General features: G+C 35.6%; 2 protein-coding genes across 6 annotated transcripts; one reads left to right on the top strand and one right to left on the bottom strand.

Annotated features, from left to right (window-relative positions):
- Window positions 1-689: 689 nt before the first annotated feature.
- Window positions 690-14,295, top strand: LOC117415012 (protein MCM10 homolog). 5 transcript variants are annotated; one of them, XM_034921893.2, is made up of 20 exons: window positions 690-821; window positions 1,377-1,424; window positions 1,905-2,201; window positions 2,333-2,452; window positions 2,867-3,007; window positions 3,250-3,448; window positions 5,086-5,251; window positions 5,497-5,664; window positions 5,841-5,957; window positions 6,087-6,283; window positions 6,682-6,776; window positions 6,971-7,078; window positions 7,381-7,501; window positions 9,019-9,241; window positions 9,511-9,649; window positions 10,244-10,371; window positions 10,778-10,891; window positions 11,069-11,214; window positions 11,378-11,420; window positions 12,814-14,295. In XM_034921893.2, exons 2-20 carry the CDS (start codon window positions 1,418-1,420, stop codon window positions 12,895-12,897), a joined length of 2,613 nt encoding a protein of 870 aa, XP_034777784.2. In that variant the 5' UTR covers window positions 690-821; window positions 1,377-1,417; the 3' UTR covers window positions 12,898-14,295. The 5 variants fall into 5 exon arrangements, with proteins under 5 accessions (XP_034777784.2, XP_034777786.2, XP_058883260.1 ...); XM_034921895.2 differs by having other exon boundaries at window positions 1,883-2,201; XM_059027277.1 differs by lacking the exon at window positions 690-821 and adding an exon at window positions 862-1,153.
- LOC117415013 (unique cartilage matrix-associated protein-like) lies at window positions 13,058-19,094 on the bottom strand. Its single transcript, XM_034024916.3, has 5 exons — window positions 18,891-19,094; window positions 18,384-18,452; window positions 17,887-17,982; window positions 15,182-15,280; window positions 13,058-14,837 (listed from the first exon to the last, which is right to left on the bottom strand). The coding sequence occupies exons 1-5, from the start codon at window positions 19,078-19,080 to the stop codon at window positions 14,740-14,742; spliced, it is 552 nt and encodes a 183-aa protein (XP_033880807.3). The 5' UTR covers window positions 19,081-19,094; the 3' UTR covers window positions 13,058-14,739.
- Between the last annotated feature and the right edge of the window lie 1,382 nt (window positions 19,095-20,476).

The following is a 20,476-nucleotide window of genomic DNA, read 5'->3' as shown; positions in this document are numbered from 1 at the left end:
TATATATAGCACCACACGCGCAGGCTACATTTACACAGACACAGATTCTAGTAGACCAACAACTGCAGGGAATACAGAGGGGGAAAGGAACACAATACAACAGGAATTACAGTACAGTACACAAGACACAATTAAACAGGTGCACGGACCTCTACTATATATATATATATATAGTATAACTTAATTGGTGAAAGGGCAGTATATAGGTTCCAAACCCTTTATTAGAAAGTAACTAATATATATATATATATATATATATATATATATATATATATATATATATATATATATATATGCGCTCATAATTTAAATTGTGGTGGCTTCACAATGTTGTGAAAAAACAACACTCTAGACTGAATTGAAACAGTAAAACTGTGGCTGCGTTCACGGAGATCATTAGCTGATCAATTTAGCCATTGATCTTCTAAGAATGATCTCCGCGAATGCACCCACAGTTTTACTGTTTCAGTTCAGTCTAGAGTATGTGTTTTTTCACAACATTGTGAAGCCACTCTTTGATGAGCGCATTACATATATATTTTCAGTTTCAAGATCTACGTCAGCTGTCTGTGCGCGCCTGATAGGTCACATTTCTGTACCACCTATAATTAAAACCAAGTACACACTATAAATCGGTAAAACATTTTTAATTACAATAAAAAAAATATTTAAAAGCGTGTTGTGTGTAGATCGGGAGGATAATCCGGCCTGGTTATAATTTTATATTCAGGCAACTTTAAGGACACCTACATTTTTGCTGTGGTTGGGGCTTGGGATTGGCGCCAGATTTCAGTGCTTCTTTGCTGCTGTAGGATCTGCAAGTAAGGTTTTTCAAGTAATTTGCATCATAGTAAAGTACATATTATGCGAATTAAAAGATTAGAATGATTTTGTGAGCAATACACACATCTGGCCAATCTATGCGATGATATTGTTTTCTTCTTATTACGATTTAGGTCGCAGATGTAAACAACATCTTATCATTCAGCTGTTAAGTAGTTTCCAGTCGGGGTACTCCTAAATCAAGTGTTACGGTCAATTTTAGTTTAATTTAACTGATCACATGTTGTAAACTTGGATACATCGATATTGATGTTTTATTTGGCACAGTGTGTTAATTCCGTGGCACAAGCTTGTCCTTAACGCTATGAAAGTAAGGACATTCATTTTCTTTACCTGTCCTGGCAAAGGATATTGTTATTGGGTGACCTTTATGGCATAGTTGCTTATTAACTTATTTTACTATATATATTATATATATGCAATAAAACGAAATGCAATAGACTAGTGGTAACAAATTTGGGAATGTATTTTGAGTGTCCTAGGGTGATGAAGCGACTGTAATCCGTGGAAATTTAGATTTTGCTATTTTTCAGATCTCCTTTGTGCATCGCCTCTGTCGATACTGCATTCAACAATGGAAAGTAAGACTTTTCTTACAACGCAATTTTCTTATAGTATCGCTTAGTGCTTTATTTTAATTTTACTTGTTTTTCTCCAACACGATCTTGTTTGCTTGGGGGTCCTTGATGCAATAATGTATTACAGGTTGTTGTATGTAATTTCTTTTTTAAAAAAGGTCTAACATTTAAGGTATTTAGATTTCACAGCAGTGGTAACCTTCAAACGAATAGTGATTATTTAAAGTCTACCGGAAGCCATAATATAGTAGCACAGTATTTCTATTTCATGTCAGATTTCGAATGTCACATTTTTAATTTTTTTGTAGACGGAAAACCACAAAGCGCTGTGTATTTCAATATGTTAACGTAACATTATTCAGCAGGTTTCATGCGACTTTATGAAGCAAAATTAGTTAATTCTATAGGGTGATGCAAAACATTTGGACGAAGCTGTAATTAAAAATAATGAAAAACAAAAGACCTTGGCTGTCCTGCTGACAGGTGATGATGATTTGGATCTGCTGGCCTCCCTGATGGAGGAGAACGAGGCGGCGGAGACAGGAAGGCTCGACGGTGAGGAGGGAGCCGGGGACACAGACGAGCTGGATGATCTGTTTGATGCGGATGATGACGGGGAAGAGTTTGACGAGGGTGAGGGTGTCAGTGAGCAGGTAGAAGATATAAACACGTTGTTTGGCGACGTTGAGGATTTAGAGGAAGAAGAGCCAGCGAAAGAAATGACCAAAAAACGAACATTTTCAGAAGAAAACCAGGAAAAATCTAAACAGGACTTAGAAGGTAAAGTTTTTTTTTGTTTTTTTTTTGGGGGGGGGGGGGCATTAACATGGGTACTAAACTATGCTGTTGTCGTGGCTTTAAATAAATTAATTTAATTTTGAATAATGATGTGCATTGTATTTGTTTTACAGCTGAATTGAGAAGGATGCAGGAGCAAATGGAAACCTTACAGAAGCAGTTAGCTGTCACCCAGCAGGCCTTGACCAGCCCTCCACAGAAAACGCCCCCGAATAAGCAGAAACAGCAACCAGGTATCAAATACAGTGATTACAATTTGACTTTCATTATAAATTGTAGTATAACAAAGAATGGTAGTCTCTGGGTCAGAATTATTGACTTGCTGTTTAATTTACATTTGAGGCTAAAAATAAATAAATACAGTGGTACATTCCTGTTATGGTCTTAATTGAAAACTGGTCCTTAGAGGGGGATATTCTGACTTCCTAATTGTAAAGAGCTGAGAGAGCATTGTTTTAATTGGTGATCTGGTTTTTATATAGTCCACTGTTTATATTGGGGTTGGCTGCTAGATTAAACATATCTGTGAATGCATGCAGTGATGGCTTGTCTTAATGATTTTAGACTTTAAATGTGATACCAGAATACGTTTTTTAAAATATATACTATTCTTAAAATACGATTTATTTTTGTTTATTTATTTACAGATAAGTCTACACCCATCACCCTGAAGACAAATGAATCTAAAAAGCTTCAGGACTCCCCTTGTTTTTCTTCCCAGCTTAATAGCTCTGGCCTTTTGAAATCCAAGCAAAGAACAGCCCGTGAACCAAAGCATCCAACAACAGGTAAGAAGCAGCAAGACTTGGATTTTGGAAGTTAATTGTTTTTTAAAATACTGAGGCCGCAATCTCCATTGCAAACCTTTAACCAAGTGCACACCACTATTGCTTCCTAATCATTACTGCTTCATTTAAATAATGGATTATATGCACACCTGCACTGTATCCACATACAAGGGTTGAATCTCAGTTAGGCTTTTTCCTTTTTTTTTTTTTTTTTGTATGTATTTCATTGGAATAAATTAAAGAGACCAAGACCCCCCATCAGAAGAGTATGGGTGCCAGCCCCTTGTCGCAGCCCCTGAGGAGCAGCAATAAACCCAACACTGCTCTTAGATCCCCTCCAGCAGCAGCAGTGCAGTCTGGCACACGGGGCCCTACACCCAGCAGCTCAAGAGTATCAGATCAGGACGTCACAGTGGAGAGGTTCTCAGGACTTAGGCTGAGGTACATGGGCTTCAGTTACACAGTAAAGGTTCTGTTATTTTAGTGATCCAGCAGCTTGTTTGTTGTGGTTCACTTCGTTATTTTGTAGGGATGTGCTTTTGGTAAATTTTTATGAATGTTTAAATGCAATGCAGGTGTCAGCATTTAAACTACATACACACATACACTTTATATTACATGCTGATGTATACTGACAGCCCTGATTTAGTGTGTTCTAAGCAAAGAAACCCTAAATAAGCAAATAACATTTTAACATCGTAAAGAAAAAAATGTACAAACCAAAGTATATGTTGAAATTAGGGCTGTCACTCGATTCAAATTTTTGATCAGTTCATTTATGGGCATTAGTTCATTAACCAGTAGATTAATCGGTAGATTCATCCATGGAGATTTTTAATAAAGGTAACAATCTTATAACGGCTGTTTTACATGTAATACTAAAAAAGCAATAGAATCTAAAAAAATAAATAAGCTCAATGGGAATTTGGTCTTTTTAAAAGCATTTGTATTTGTACTGCACTATTGAGATGTACCTGTGCTGGCCCTGTAGGCACAAAGTGAATAAACTAAACCTATTATTTAACACAAAGTAAAACCAATAATAATAAAACACAGCTTACATATATTACAGAATCTATCAAAAGCACAGATTCCAATACATTATTATATTAACTCTACTGTTCAGGGATCGGTGCCACAAACGGGAAATCCATATTTATTTATTTTTTAAATATCCCTTTCTGTGACAAATTACGTAGAGATCAATGATTTATTTTTATTTTTTTAATGATTTGCATAAAAGTGTACTGGTAAATTAAAGCCAATACAAAATTTATTTACTTATGCGTTCTCTGAATTATTGGGGGAAAAAAAAAAAAATCCTTGTGTTATCCATATTCACAGGGGTGCAAGGGCTAAATAAATGTCAGTTGCCATCAGAGCATTCTGTTTATTATGGATGTTTGCTTTTTACTGCCATCAGTAACTTCATCCACAGTAATTCTGAATGTTTTCATTTCAAATGGTGAAGCATTGAACTTGTGTTTTTGTGGTCGGCAATTTTGTTTGGCGTAATTATTTACATACCACAGTGTTCTTGTCTGGTGCCTCAAAATACTTCCAAACGTGGCTTCGCCTTGTTCCTTTGTTTAGATGCCATTTTATTAAATATATAACAAACGTCAGTAAAAACACTTGTCATTAACTTTCTTACCCCGTGGACTTGATACCATACCACGACAACTACAGCATGAACACAGAGTGCACCAATGAAGCGCCAGATTGACAGATAAAACCCGCCCCAGTGTCAATCTTTCTGTTTCACCAATTAGAAAAGCTACTTGGTGGTAATTGCCAAACCCCTTCCTTTTTATATTGTCCGCCCTTCGTGTGGCACCAGAACAGTCGGATGTGCTGTATATGATGATAAATTTGTCACGTGACCAGTTATACATAAACATATTATTCAACGTTGAACCACTTCTTTAGAGTTTAAACGTTTAAAATTCCCATCCCTATTATTTTGGAAACTGAAGGTTCGCCATTTCTTTTTTTTAAAAGGAACATTTACCTGATTAACATTTTAAAAAGTACTGAAATAAATAATTCACTTCACTTGTGTGTTTTGTCTTGTCCAGGAGGCCCCGCGTGTCCTCCACTGAAATGGAGCTCAAGATGTCTGACCGCAAGATGATCCGTCTCTCCCAGCTGCCGGAGAAGCTGGCCCAGGAGAAACTGGACGAGAGTGACTGGGTCACCTTCGGGGTGGTTGTGAATAAATACACCCCTCAGAGCTCTAGCAATGTACTAAAAGTTTCTCACTGAAAATATATTTATTTCTCAACAGTGTTTGTTTTCAAAGTTATGAAGAAGGTGTTTGTTTCAGTAATACGTCAATACTAAATGTTGATTTTTGGAAGTGTATTTATATGTAATGCTCCATTTTAGTGGCTCAGACCAGTTCATAAGGTTATTCAGATGCAAGATTATTTGCATACTTATTCCGTACAAGTGCCATTTTTTAAACTTCATTTATATTATTCTTTCAGGGTAAAACCTTCAGTATCTGGCGTCTCACTGACCTTCGTAACCTGGATGTGTATGTTTCCCTGTTCCTGTTTGGAGAAGTTCACAAAGAACACTGGAAAACAGACCCAGGGACTGTTATCGGCATCCTCAATCCAAACCCAATGAAACCAAAGGAGGGCTCGGATGGGGTGAGTTTGAATGATCAAACCAATCCAACAAAGAGCAAAAATTCAGCCCCTTTGCAGTAAATATGGAACTTCTGCTTTAACTAAAGTTGTGTAGTTATCTGCAATCCAAAGATAATTCACGTTTGTATTTCAAGCTAGAAGTAAAATATTTATGTTCTGGTTTCCCTCTGGCCCAGGTCTGTTTGTCAGTGGATCACCCGCAGAAGGTCTTGCTCATGGGGGAGGCACAAGATTTTGGGACCTGCAGAGCGAAGAAGAAAAATGGAGATCCTTGTACTCAGATTGTGAACTTGGTGTGTGGGAGTCTGTATTATGTATGACTTTCCATAATAAACAATCTTAACTTACTCTCCTGAATAGAAACTTAATCTGTATCTCAGTACAAGTTTCTTCATAACATTTTCAATTTTTGGTCCAAACAGAACGAGTGTCAATTCTGCCAGTACCATGTGAAAGCACAGTATAAAAAACTGAGTTCCAAGAGATCAGAGCTGCAGTCCAGTTTCTCGGGAAAAGTCCCTGGTAAGCAGAAAGGGAAGGGAGGCAGCCTGAAGCAGCGGCTCTGCCACGATGGCTTTTATTACGGAGGAGTTTCTTCAGCAGCGTGTGCAGCCTCGCTGTAAGGAGTGGTTTTATTTTTTTTTACTCTTATTACCTGTGTTGGATACAATTGTTATCCATAACTTTCTGTATGGTTTTTACAGGTTTTGGATTGTCTTGAGTAGCACTGGCTTGGTATTCTTAGTTCTGATTGGTGGATCCAGTCAGCTTTAAGTTGCTTACTATTGTGTTTTTTTTTAAGGTTTTTTTTTTATTATTACCGATAACCCTACCCGGTCAAAAAGTGCCTTGGTCTTTTTATTATTATGAAAACTTTTCTAAGTAAAAATTAAAAAATTAAAAAATACTGCTGTAAAATTGTCTGCGTTCTGTGTGTACTCATGCCATAACAAGGGGTATTGTTAGTTTATACATATTTTTCCAGGCTTATAATTTAGTGTTTTTTCCTTTTCACAGTTCCGCATCTGTTTCTAAGAAGCCGGTCCAGTCGACTTTGAGTAATTTATTTGTAAAAGGAGCGGACTCTCTTGCCAAAGAAGCGCAGAAAAAGGGTAAGAGACAGAACCGTGTGTAATTGCTCTATGTTGTTGAATGTTTTAACTGGATTCAATCATATAGTGTTTTCTGTCATTGATCCATGCTTTGTGACATTAAAATGGGTATACATATTAAAAGAAATATCAAAAAGTAACATAATAGTGACAAAGGTTAATGGAAATGCCCCTGATTATCTCTATCTGTTTAGCAATGCAGTCGAATGGGGCACCAGTATGCTCAGATGAATTTAAGAACTTGATGGATGTGCCAACGCCAGGTGCACTGAACCTGAGAAGACATTTAACCCAAGCTTCAGGTAAATCCATTTTACATAAAAATTCTATATAATGCTTTAGTAGTGATTTAGTTTGCTTTATTTAAACAAATTCACAAGCATCACTATAATAGACATACACATGTGTCTTAGATATGTCTCTCTTGATTACAGGATCTTTGTATTAAGATGTATTTGTTATTATTCTTTGCTGAAATTGGTGGGGGGGGCAGGGTGACATTAGGACAGAATCTCTACAGCAAATTAAATTAGATACTGGCTATTGCAAAGGTAAAGTAGAGTAACAATGGCAATAATGAGATTGGATATTATCTTATTTTTAGTAGGTCTAAATGGAAAGCCAGTGCAAACTATCCAGTCTATATCAGCAACCCAACTATTAAAACAACAGAAGCAACAGATGTTGGAAGCAAGGAAGAAACGATCAGAAGATATTCAAAGAAGGTAGTTTACTGTAGCACGTTCAACAATTTCGACACCACCTCATTATAGAAATTGTACCTTGTACTGTTCAGGGGTCTATCTGGATCCCCATTACACTGTAGGGATGGGTCAGTGTGGCAAGGATGGCTTGCGGGCGATGTCAGACCAGGAAGGAGACACACAGTACTGCGAGGTATGAAGTGCTGTTGCGTTTGTTTATTAAATAAATTAAATACTTGAACAAAACAGTAAATAAAACACTAAACACAAAACGGGATGGTGGCCAAAACAAACGGAGACAAAACCAAACTTATCGTGCTGGTGTAAAACCAGGACGGATAGCAATTGTAATTTATCTTATTCTTCTAAACTCACGTCTCTCGTTCCGTCTCTAGCACACTTAACCCAGAGGAGCGGCTAATCCGCTGCTTTTATACATCTGTGCCTGAGCTCGATTGTTTATTAATTATTCAGTCGGCTCAGGCACAGTCTGCACGTTAAGTGATTTGGCAGGGAAGGTAATTAACTCTCCTGCCGACCTAAAACACTGTCAAAATACATACATTCTAAAACCACACCACCTGCACCAATACATACATACATACATACACACATAAAACAACAATGGACCGTACAAAATACACACGGGCGGAGCTACCCCGTCACAGTCGGTATACCAGTTTTGAGGTTTACTGTGGTTTAGATACATTACGCTGCACCTCAATTATCGTTATTACGGTATATGATGGTTAATGCTCTTCCTATGAACAAAGTGAAAGAAAATGTAATTTTCATTTGAACTACTTTTATCATTACTCTGCTCTCTCACCTAGTCGTGCACTTGAACGTTCCGTCCACGTAATCATCATCGCCACCATTTTGCACTTTCCTTTTTTTTTTTTTTTTTTTTACTGAAAACATCAACCACATGTGTTGGAAAGAGTGCTATACATTATGTCAGTAACAATGTCTGCTTCCAAACAAAGCAATGACAATTCAAGCCTTAGCAAAATGCCCGAGGAAGGTCTTATCCCACCCACAAAACATATCCAATCTACTGCATGGATGTATTTTGGTTTTAAGAAAAAAGATTTGAAGACAGAGTGCTGTTTTGTAGATGTTGCAGAACGCCAAATCCGCTCATGGTGGGGGAAAAAAATAATTCAATCACAAACTGCAAAAATGTTTGATGCAACTGTTTTGTATTTGCTTCATTTTATAACTTGAATGATTTATACCATGACATTAGGGTTACCGTGGTATTCATAAGGTTATCGTACCGTGGAAATGTTATACTGTCTCATCCCTATTACACTGTGCACATAATAACAAATAACAGGAATTAAAAACGGCATGCTCTACAGATTGTGGTAGAAGAGAGAATTGTTACTAATGTTGGTGGTTTTAACTAATGCTTCCAACTGAAGGCAAAAATGCCAATAAAATATTTTGTTTGGTATTTTTCACATTGAGGACTATTAGTTTTTGTGGAACCTTTCAGTTTATTTAATGTAATCATTGTATAAATATTTTCTTAGGTTCTTGCAGAACACAGGTACACCTGACTGCCCTGTAACACCCACCCCAGGGAGATCTGCACTCGCATCACCTAGAGCTGCTGCTGAATTCCCTAAAGACAAGAAGACCGCAGCGACGCCACTGACACCTAAACTAGGCAGGGGGTTTGCAGATGGAGACGATGTCTTGTTTTTTGATGGATCTCCACCACCAGTACCAAAGCCACATTTGTCTGCAGCCAAGGTACCTGAAATGGCAACTTCTATGTAGGCTTTCTATTTCCGGTGTCCTAGTACAGTATTTCCATGTGGTGAACAACAGGATAAATACGGTATTTAAAAGCAGTTCTGTGTAGCATTACCTGGGTTGATTCAGTTTGTAGCAGTAAATCCTACAGTAGTTTACACTCTACTATGTTGTACATTTCACTGGAAAAGGAACTAGATTTTCAGTCATCGCTGGTGTTTTATTAAATATTAAATATTTACATTATGCTTGCTATTTCTCTTTAGCTTGCTGCTTTAAAGAAGTTGAGGGCAAAAGGAGCTGGGATATCAAAGGAAGATCCTAATGGTGTCAAAAGAAAAAGGTCGGACACAAGCATTAATGATGTATCAGAAAGAGTGGAAAAGAGCCTTGCATCTCCTGAGAGTAAGTTCTGAAAATCCGATTCACTGCAGTATTTCATGGCAGTAATCATGATGCATGTTGCCGGGGATCTCTATTTGTATTTAATGTTACACATACAGAAATATATGAACCTTTTATCAAGTTAATGTTAATGTGGTCCACCACAATTAATCAGTGACACTTCTTTTGGCAATTTATTATTATTATTATTATTATTATTATTATTATTATTATTATTATTTATTTAGCATATGCCTTTATCCAAGGCGACTTACAGAGACTAGGGTGTGTGAACTATGCATCAGCTTCAGAGTCAGTTACAACTACGTCTCACCCGAAAGACGGAGCACAAGGAGGTTAAGTGACTTGCTCAGGGTCACACAATGAGTCAGTGGCTGAGGTGGTATTTGAACTGGGGACCTTCTGGTTATAAGCCCGTTTCTTTAATCACTGGACCACACAGCCTCCTTATTACCTCCAAATACATGGTCATCAGAGTTTGTAATGATTGTGAATAACATATCAAGCAAAAATTAAAATAAAAAATATATATTTAACAGGCACCCCAAAATAAATCTTTAAGACATTTAAAAGCTGTTTTTCCTTTCCTTCCAGCTAAAGTAGAAACAGATGAAACAGAGCCTGCTTCAAAGAAACGGCGAGAGCAGCTGGAGTATTTACAGTCAGCTGAATTTCAGGAAATTCTGAATGCCAAATCAAGACACACTGGAGCAGTGAAAGAGGTAGATTAAACCTGCTAACTGAAAAGTCTGTACAGTAACCATCAAGGAAACGGCAAATACAAATCACAACTCAAACATTTTTCAACATTACAATGGAAATGACTAATGTAGCATGTACAATTGCCATGTTTGCAGTAACATACTATTGGGAATAGGCTGTAAAGAGGCTCTTTCAACACTGTGTAACTTAAAAAGACAAGCCTATGGTTTCAGTGTCTTATAAAGAAAAAGGTAGTACCTGGTCTTCTGAGTTGAGTGGTGATGTTTCATAGCTGCAGTAGCTGTCTGCAGTTTTGAGGGGTTATTTTACAGGTCTGCATTATTGAAAGAGTTAAAGGCTCTTGTATTTTGTAAGACATTGGTGTTGGAGCTAGAAGCTAGATCTGACCTATCATTTCTTTTACAGGCTGAGATAGAAATTCAGGAGAGGTACTTTGAGCCGTTGGTAAATAAAGAACAAATGGAAGACAAAATGAGAAATATCCGAGAGCTGAAATGCAGAGCTGTAACCTGTAAAACAGTAAGTCAGAAAAAACAAAAATACATTTAGTAAGTAACTCTGTTAATGGTGTGAAAGTGTTTATGTACTGTAGGTGTTTGATTTGATTTTTCTCAGAATGAGTAACCAAAGCTTAATAGGCTACTTGTATGGCAAGCATAAAACTTGCAAGATACTGTAAACGTGTTTTTATTACAGTGTAAATACACATATTTCAAACCCTTGGATAAATGCGTTACTGAAAAACATGATTACCACTGGCATGAAGCAGTCAAGCGGTTCTTCAAATGTAAATGTGGGCAAAGAGAAACATCACTGGACAGGCTGCCCCAAAAACACTGCAGGTAGGAGCTGGAGAAAGTACCTTTTGTTTCTGACCTTTGCTAGGACCAGTTCGTTCTGCAAAGGGTTTCTTTTGACCTTTTTTAAAATCTTTGTGTTTTTCACTGATCAAGATAAGACCACTTGTTTTGTTTTTTCCTACTTACGTCATTTTTTCAATTTCAGCAACTGTGGACTTTTCAAGTGGGAAAGGGATGGCATGTTAAGGGTATGTTTATTGTTCTTCCTATTTTATATAATATAATATATATATATAATATATATATATATAATATAATATAATATATTTAAATACTGTAGAAACTGTAATTATTATTATTATCAGGGTGCGATTTGTCACATTCATTTGGGGGGGTATAAAATAGACAAACAACAAAACATGGCAAGCCTTGATACATCTGTAGTACACAATTTAAACAGTTAAGAGAATCACTAAACTACTTATTTATTATGCCAAATCAACTGCTAAAAAATCTTTAGGAATCACACATTTGCCAAATCTGCCATTATTCAGGATAAATGCAGTTGTTTTTTATGGATACGGTCATACTTGCCAACATTTGGAAATAGACGTATCCCCCCCAACTCAACACCACACGACCATCATGACAGTAAAAATATACATAATGAAGCGTTCTTACCTTTGTATCAGTTAGTGATCAGTAGATGTGTCAGCCGCACGAAGAGCACAACGTGTGGTTTTCACTAACTACTGTGCAGAATAAATGCATTTTTTTTCTATGGGTAAATACCAGGACTTTCAAAAAAAAAAAAAAAAGCTACTATGGATTTTAAGTTTCCTGTCTTCATTTATTTTTTCTTTAGTATAGTATGCACTTCCGATGATGATAAAAAAATAACATTTTGAAATACAGCAACTGTATGATGTTGACTTAGTTGATTGTCATTGGTTAATTTGCCTTGCTACGGTGCACACACCACTACTGTTGGATGACAGTGACGGGTGAGTGGAATCCGAGCCTGATCCATTTTATACAGCCAAACTTTATGATCTGGCTCCAGTGAAACTAAACTCCATTCCTTTTCCTTTTTTTTTTTTTTTTTTAAATCATGTTAATACAATTTGCTACTGATCTTATGGTCTGAAGTGCTAAGACCGAGATTTTCTTTTAAGTCAATTTGCGTAAAAATGATGCAGCATACATTTATTTTAAATATGTTTTAAAATTTCTTGAAGAAATCATTGTTAATTCAAAATCTTTTATCGGGAAGATAAATTTATCCCGTTGCGTTTTTATTTAGCTTTAAACTCAAAATTAAAAAAATCTCTGGAGTTAAAAAAAAAAAAAAAAACTTTAAATGACCATACAATAGAATATGTGTGTGGGTCTGTTTTTTTTTTTTTTTTTAATTCTGTCATCATTTATGCATTTTACAAACACTTTTTAAAAATGATTATATGCAAATTAACATGACACTGTTGTCCTAACACTACTCCATACAACAGGTAAGGGTGAACTTCCTAGCACTGATTTATATATCCACCCACTGAGTCACCAAGTCCCAGTCATCATTATCTGTAGTAATGCAGGCTTTTCTGCATTAAAGTAACCACATCTTCTTATTTTTTTTTTCTTCAGGAGAAGAAAGGGCCCAAAATTGGTGCAGAGCTGCTTTTGACAAGAGGAGAGGAGCAGCCAAAATTCCTCAACAGTTTACAGTGATCCATATTACCGTGGCCCAGAATGTTTGGGCCATTTTTTTAAAACTAGCTAGAAACACTAAAGTTGCAATTAGACGCTCTTAAATAAACCTCCCGAGGTATTTGCTTGATGTGTTTTTTTTAAATCAATCTTGTTTTAACATCAGTTGCTTTCTTTTAAAAAAAAAAAATAATAATAATAAATAACATGTGTTAATTTAGCACTGTGGTAAATGTTTTGTGAATATGGCCCAAATAGTTTTGTGGTATAGACCTTCAAATCATGAAGAAACAACCAGAAAACAGGATGCCTGGTTAAAATGTATCAGTGCTGTTTGTTTCATATCCTTGTGCTTAAAGTTAAGTTCCTACAAGACAGCTGATTAGTGTTCATGAAAATTCATTTTCCTTGTGAAATTGATTAGTATTTCTTTTATATTGTGGCTATGATGTTGTGAACTGAAAATGTAGTATTTTCTTTACCCAATGAAAACTTCATGCAGTGTATTTGAACGTGCAAGCCGTTACAAAACAAGAAGTGTACTCATCGGTGTACATACCAATGTGAACAAGAAAACATGCAAGCTTTTTTATAAGAATTAATGTATGGGTGGAGATTACGTCACTTGTTTTTTATATATTGATTTAAATAAAACATGATGTACAGTAAGATAACCATTCATAGAAATAAATACTATTTTAAACATGGTTTCATTTTAATAATGTATTTTTGTTTACTGTTTCACAGGTGATATTTGTAATGCAAAGATATGGTATAACAATAGTTTTGTTTTGTTTTTTGTATATCCTTTGTGCAGAACATTAATCTGCTTGCACTGTACAAGGTTAATTACCATTTCATTTTCTTCTCTAAAATTATTTTAAGAACTAATAAATGTGCTTCAGATGTACTGGTATATGATAGAATACTTAATATGCCAAACCTGTATTTAAGTTGAGGTAAAATACACATTAACTGTCATTTTGAGTTTTCCATACTTAAACAGCTTGCTCATTCAAAAATAATATGTATTCCATATCCATGGCATTGTTTCTAAGATTAGGAATGTATGGTAAATACGTGGCACTGTTTGAGCTTTCAGAAGATCCAGCCTCTGCGTCTTTTTCATTTGTAGATGTTACCTTTTCAATTTCATGGAAGCTCCTTGTCCACAGTGTCTTCATATGTTTGTAATATTTGTTTTTTCTATATAGATTAAACAAAGTTTGCTGAGGTTAGACCTATGTATTTATTTATTATACATGGTTTGCAATACAGACTATACAATAAATCTTCACATCACAATGTTATAATATAAAGCACAAAGATGTCCAAACAAGATGATGCATCTAATTTAATTTTAAAGTAAATTAAAAAAAAAAAAAAGCTTGTCAGTTCAAGACATGATTTAGATACTTACACACAGCTTTACACTTTAGATAATTTTGCGTCTTCCATTTCAAAATAATCAATTTTCACAACCACTAGAGGAAACTCTTGAACCTTTAAAAGCTAGACAAACTTTGTTTCCTTATAGCTTGTGCCTTATATTTTACCTTTATACAAAAACCCTTAATATACCATTGCCTTTAAATCTACATAATATAACAGTTTTACAATATTTGATATGAATCTAGTTACATTTTTACAAAACATGTTTCTGAAGGCTGAGAACTATTTTAGCTAAAGCAATGCACTATGAAAAGCTGTATACTTTTTTTTTTTAATGACTGCCTTTCTTCTTCAAGCTAATATGGTATACTTAATTGTTTTAAATATTATAAACGTGTAACCGCACATTTTAGTGAGATGTAGATCTCTGGCATGATGTCCTTTTTTTGGCGATTGTGTTCAGTGCAGGGTTTAAATGTGGTGGCGGTTGTACTGGTAAGATGGGTAGAGGCCGTCGTAGTGGTATTCACGCCACTGTTCAGTCTTCTCACGGTTTCTCTCCTGCTGCTCTGTAGGGCAACAGTAAAGACTTGTCACTGACACTCAAAAGGAACTAATGGGTAACAGTGTTATCTACTTGCATGTTACTTCAGAAGTGGGAAGCTGATAAGAAATGTATTGCAATGATTTGTAGGATGAAATATGCATACCCTGGCAAGTCTATTCTTGTATATCATTAGTGTTTGATTCATCTATGTCTTGCATAAGTGTTACTTTTGTGAAAATAAACAGTTGAAATGCCTATTTTTGCAAGATAGCAATGATAATCTAGTTACTATATATGTTGTGTTGATTCCGGGGCTAGGAAAGGGTGTGATGGGTGAAAAGGAATGAGGAAGAGTTGTTTCCTTACCATCACGCTCCTCCTCTACATAGTTTTCAAATTCATTTCTCTGCTCTTCGTAGTACTCCCTCCTGCGCTCGTCCGCAGCTAGTCTCTGCCTGTTCTCAGCTGCAGTAACAAAAAAGCTCACAAGACTTAAAAATGTGTTGAATACAACAGTATATTAAACAAAAATATGCAGTACATTATTTAAACACAGTTTTTCATTGTAAAACAGATGTTACAGGTCAAATAAACTTTAAAAATGTATTGGTATAATAAAAAAAAGATTGTAGTAGAACCTCCCTTTATCTGAACTGTGGCCCATCATCATTTTGTCTCAAAGCGTATTCACTTGCTACATCAATATGTAGTCTTTGTGCTGCTTCCAGCCTATGGTAGAAATGTGGCCTGTTTGACTGAAGGAATGCCATCTTGTGCCAAGTTTAGCTTTGGGATTATCACAGCCCAGCTAATGCATATGCATGTCTCCTGATTTCGAGCTCCATTGCAGATCCGGTTGGTGATGTTCCTGATGCTTTGTTTTATGTGCAGTGTGTCTCGTTCACTTACTTGATAAACATAAACTGTAGAGTCTCGTATTGCCGTTACACCTTTTTCTCTGTTGACCTTTATGATTCCCAGGGCTGTGTAAAATAATTTCCAGTAGAAGTCTAAGGTACGGCCCACCTTTTAAATAATGTCATCATGACATGCTCTTCTTTGTTATAGTGTGATCAGCATTATCTACTTTTTCTTCCAGTATGTAATGGTAAAACTGCATGTTTAAGATGACTAATATGTTGGATTTGATAAACCAGTATTTTGAATTCAGCTGTGTACAAAACAAATATGGAATTTGTTTCTTTGAGTCATAAATAAACTGTATTACCATTCTTAATACAAAAGGAAAATATAAATGAAAAGCATTGATCACTTTGAATTTGTTTGGCAACCAAAGGTTTTTCTGGCACACAACATGCTGTTTGTTAAAAACCAATCGATCCTAACCATCATCAGTGATTTATTGTTACTGTATAGACTTGACTGGAAACTAGTCTGGAGGACTACTGCTACTGCTTAGTAATGTTACACTATTGCTGCAATTGCCTGTGGCCACATATCCCTCGCTAATGGAACATTAATAACTTCTAAGATCAGGAACCAATTCAAAAGCAGTGTGTTGGCTTTCTTCTTCAGTTACTGAAGACTGCGTTAAAGGTGGATGAAATTCAAAACCATGACCTTTCTGGGGCACAGTACAAAGCACATAACCAATGCACTCCATAACCCAAGAATAGTGTATATCATGGCAGTCAACTAAAAACCAGAGCCCAGTAATGTCATGCTTGTTTAGCTGGGGCTTACCACACCTTTGCTTGTGGTAAAGTTGTAAACAGCATACAAATTTTAACATGAAGCATTAAGTAATAACTAAATATGGTAGAAAATGATTTATAACCACCAATGAATGTTGAGGGGTATAGACTTGTAGGCCTGGATAAGACAGTTGTGGGTCACCAGGTGGTGCCACATTCTACAACTGGTAAACAATAAAACAATGAAGACCCCCCCCCCCCCCCCCAACACACACACTACTTCAAGATTAGATATATTTTTCAATTAAACCCTTTGTTGTGAAGTTGTTACTCTTAATCATTCATTAGGTATAATATGCAGATTGCATATTATACAACAAGTGTTGAAAGGTCTAGCTTTGAATAAAGTACATTTATAAACATTTATTTAAAACTTGTTATATAAATGTAATACTTCATGATCGTACATGGAGTGATTTGTTTTTCTCACTGAGGATGAGGGCTTATTGGTTATCCAGCCATCCTCACTGTTTCTACCAATTAATCAAAGGCCTACACTTCGAGAGTGACTTAGTTAACAGTTATTTATCACTACTTTTTAAAGAAAGTTATATAAAACTTTTTTTTTTACAGCACTGAAGAAGAATGAGGTAGAAACAGTTCAAAATTATAAAATTCATTTATGCAAACTCAATAAAATGAATGTACAATAGTGCATTTGAATTAACTAAATCAGCCTTCCACTGTTCCTCACCCCACCCCTCCCAATTGAAGAGTTGTTTTTTACACTGCAGGGGTTAACTTTTCCAGCTACAGCATTCACATTCCTTACCTTACCTAGTGGAAAGAGACTAGCTTTTCTTTAATTAGGTTTAAAAAAAAAATTGAATTTGTACCATGACCAAAATATTTTTTGAGGCAAAGGAATTGGTCAAAATTACTAAGGAATATCCAAATGTTTTAGGTGACAGCCCTTGGTGCTGACTTCTCCATTCTGCCCTGCGCCTCCTACAAAAGCCTGCTAGAGCCAAGCATAATCTATTTCTCTTTTACTAAGCTGCATAGCACCTGAGACATATTTGAACAGGAAAACTGTTATATACCTCCAAAGTATGTCAATCCAATGCACACTTTAAATAACATAATAATTCTTATCCTGCAAATAAGAAATTACTTAAAATATATTTTATAAATAACATACTAGTAGTAAAGTAGTATAAAAAAAAATCTTAATATTGATCTACATCAGCTGCACTTTGGATTTGGATCCAAATGTGTTTTATCTCCTGATAGATGTCAATGAAGTTACTACTATCTTCTTCAGTTCTTTATCTGTCAGCAGCCATTCCTTCTATAGAGAGTGCAGAGTCTGAGGCGGAACAAAAACGTTGTTGAGAATGTTTGAAACAGCCTCACCATTCACTTCATCCTTCGACTTTGTGGATCTCCTGCCACGTCGTTTTAAAAAGGCAGTTGCTTCAGATTCCTGCATGAAAATCCTCTTTTTCAGATCTGCAATTCAAAACTAACTTTTTTAATATGTCTATTTAAATATATGAATATATCATTGCATGTAATTCAATTTCAATTCAATTCAATTCAGACCTTTATTTAACCAGGTAAAGACATTGAGAACAAATTCTCATTTAAAATGCCGACCTGGCCAAGAGGCAACATAAATACAGACAACAGACAACAATACATAGACAGTTACAGCAATACAAAATCAATAAAAAAGAAAAACCCTAATAAAATCAGCATCTGCTCTGACAAGTACATGAAACAGGGAAAAGAGCTTCAAGCATAGAAAAGAAAGCACCCTCTGAGATAAAACCAGGGAGTTTAAGCCTTGATTGTAACCCATTCCAATCGTGCATTTAAGGTGGAAGAAAAGTGATCCGGATTCTACTTACTTTCCCCATCCCCCGTCTTAATGTCTGACTTGTCGGTTCGGACAGCTGCACTTTCAGCTTCATTGGCAACTTGAAAATGAAAACAATAAAAAAGCTCATTATTCAGTGCCATACTTTGCATAGAAAAATTAATAAGCATTATTTTATAATTTTTTTTTTTTACCTGGCTGATTAATACCTTTTTCACATTCATATATTGTTGCCAATTTTGAACATATTATTCTATAAAACAAAACTATACATTAAGTATGAATATATCATTTTAATTCCTTTTTGTATCTTCAGTCCTTGATAGTAAAGACTGAACCAATAGTTTCAAATTAAGGACTGCTTTTGTATTTTCAGTTGACTTGTACTTCAAACTTCTTTTAGAAACTATATTTTATTTAGCTTTTTTCTATTTTTATATATTAAATATTATTTAAATATTATACCAAATTCACCTTAGAATACATTTCCCCTGTATGTTTTACTACATTTTATGTAAAACAAATACACTTTACTTACTTGCCAGTATTAAAACCGTTGCAAGCAAAGAAATGAAGATGATCTGATTCCAGTTCATTTTTGTAGCGCTCTCACTGAGGGACCAGAACAATGGTGAATGAAGTGAGTCTACCAGTTTGGGTTGGAAATTCCTCATGTGTTTGATAGGCAGGCTGGGAGCCGGGGTTTCATGGGTAAAGGGGAGGTGCATTAGCAGTTACTCCAATGTAGTCTTCACCACAGGAACATAAAGATCTAGCAACAGCAAGCCCAAGGGTCACTATGCTTGGTATAGCTGTGTGACAGGGAGCTGGTACTTGTTTTACAACATATAATGGCAAAGGGTAATGTCACTGGCATGTATGCTATAGTACAGGTACATGCCTGTTACATCTTTTTGGAATTTCATTTTTAATCAGAATACATGGGTTAAACACAGAAACAGGAGGTGAACAAGATAATGAACGTTGTCTCACATGTTTTGTGGTCCTCATGATTTCAGGTTGTCAGAAGTAGTTATGAGCTGCTATTTTCCAATATCACAGTTGAAGGCTTTCACCTAATCCAGAAAAAGTATTCTTTTCCCTTTCTGTGATTTTCTTTTCAAAGCTTTAAAAAGCTTTAACCCGTGTATTTTTTTTATTTTATTTTCTGTTTATTTATTTTTTTTACAATTTCATTTATTTTTATTTATTTATACTGTGGGCATAAATATGTGATTATTATACAGTCTTGTTTACACCATTGAAGAAAATGTATTATATGAACTAATATTTACTAAAATGTGGTCCCCAAAGCACAGCCACTTTAACCAGCCTACAAACTTGTTGTTGGCTGAAGAAACAGTTTGAGTCAAGATTAATTTGTAATAGAAACTGGTGACAAATGGTGCAGAATAAAGGCAAATTTAATATCCTCTAACACTATTGTGGTTACTAATGAAACCCTCAACATTTTTGGTGAGATTTCATTTAAACCGTATCTGTATTTAGACTCACCGAATTCCCCAAATCCTTTGAGGTTAAAGAATAAATATCTTAAAACATGATAGAATATACAGTAGCTCCTACTGTAAAATCTTACTGAACCATTTCTCTAGTTAAATCTTGATGAGGCATCATTCTGTGTTTTTTTTCCTTTAAAATTTTGGAATGGTCCCAAAATCCAGTGAATGTATAGATTGTTTTCTAAACTCTCCAGAGGTTAACAGTGACAGCCTGGCACCAGCTGTGTTAAACAGTGAAGTCAGTGTGCAGTCAGTGTATGTGAGAGTGAGCTGTGAATCATTGCCTCAACATTTTACCAGGTTAAATTGTATAACCTATTTGAAAGCTGCCGAGAGGGAGGTCTTGGTACAAAGAAAAACAGTAAAACCTGGAGCATGAAGCCTAAAGGACCATGCACAACATTATAGTTTACAGTTCTAGCCAGACATTGCTTCATTAGCTTTTTTCCTATCATTTCAACTCAGCTTTGAAAGAAACTGAAGACATACAATTAGTAAGCTGCTTACAGATGAGTGATGGCTTGTTTTTACAAACACTGTAATGATCTGGAATGGGTTATTAAAGCCTTACAGCTCATAATACTATTGCCACCTCCCAAAC

This window comes from Acipenser ruthenus, chromosome 7 (assembly GCF_902713425.1).
Source record: "Acipenser ruthenus chromosome 7, fAciRut3.2 maternal haplotype, whole genome shotgun sequence".
NCBI lineage: Eukaryota > Metazoa > Chordata > Actinopteri > Acipenseriformes > Acipenseridae > Acipenser > Acipenser ruthenus.
The sequence above is the reverse complement of the archived record's forward strand: the minus strand, read 5'-3'. Positions and strand labels throughout refer to the sequence as shown.

Coding starts and splice junctions, on each gene's coding strand:
- LOC117415012 (XM_059027275.1), top strand. Junction 5,665..5,840: donor CAAAGGAGGGCTCGGATGGG/GTGAGTTTGAAT, acceptor CCTCTGGCCCAG/GTCTGTTTGTCAGTGGATCA. Junction 6,777..6,970: donor CAAAGAAGCGCAGAAAAAGG/GTAAGAGACAGA, acceptor CTATCTGTTTAG/CAATGCAGTCGAATGGGGCA.
- LOC117415013 (XM_034024916.3), bottom strand. CDS start 19,080: ATGCACCTCCCCTTTACCCATGAAACCCCGGCTCCCAGCCTGCCTATC. Junction 18,453..18,890: donor AACGGTTTTAATACTGGCAA/GTAAGTAAAGTG, acceptor TTCATTTTCAAG/TTGCCAATGAAGCTGAAAGT. Junction 15,281..17,886: donor GTCGAAGGATGAAGTGAATG/GTGAGGCTGTTT, acceptor TTGTTACTGCAG/CTGAGAACAGGCAGAGACTA.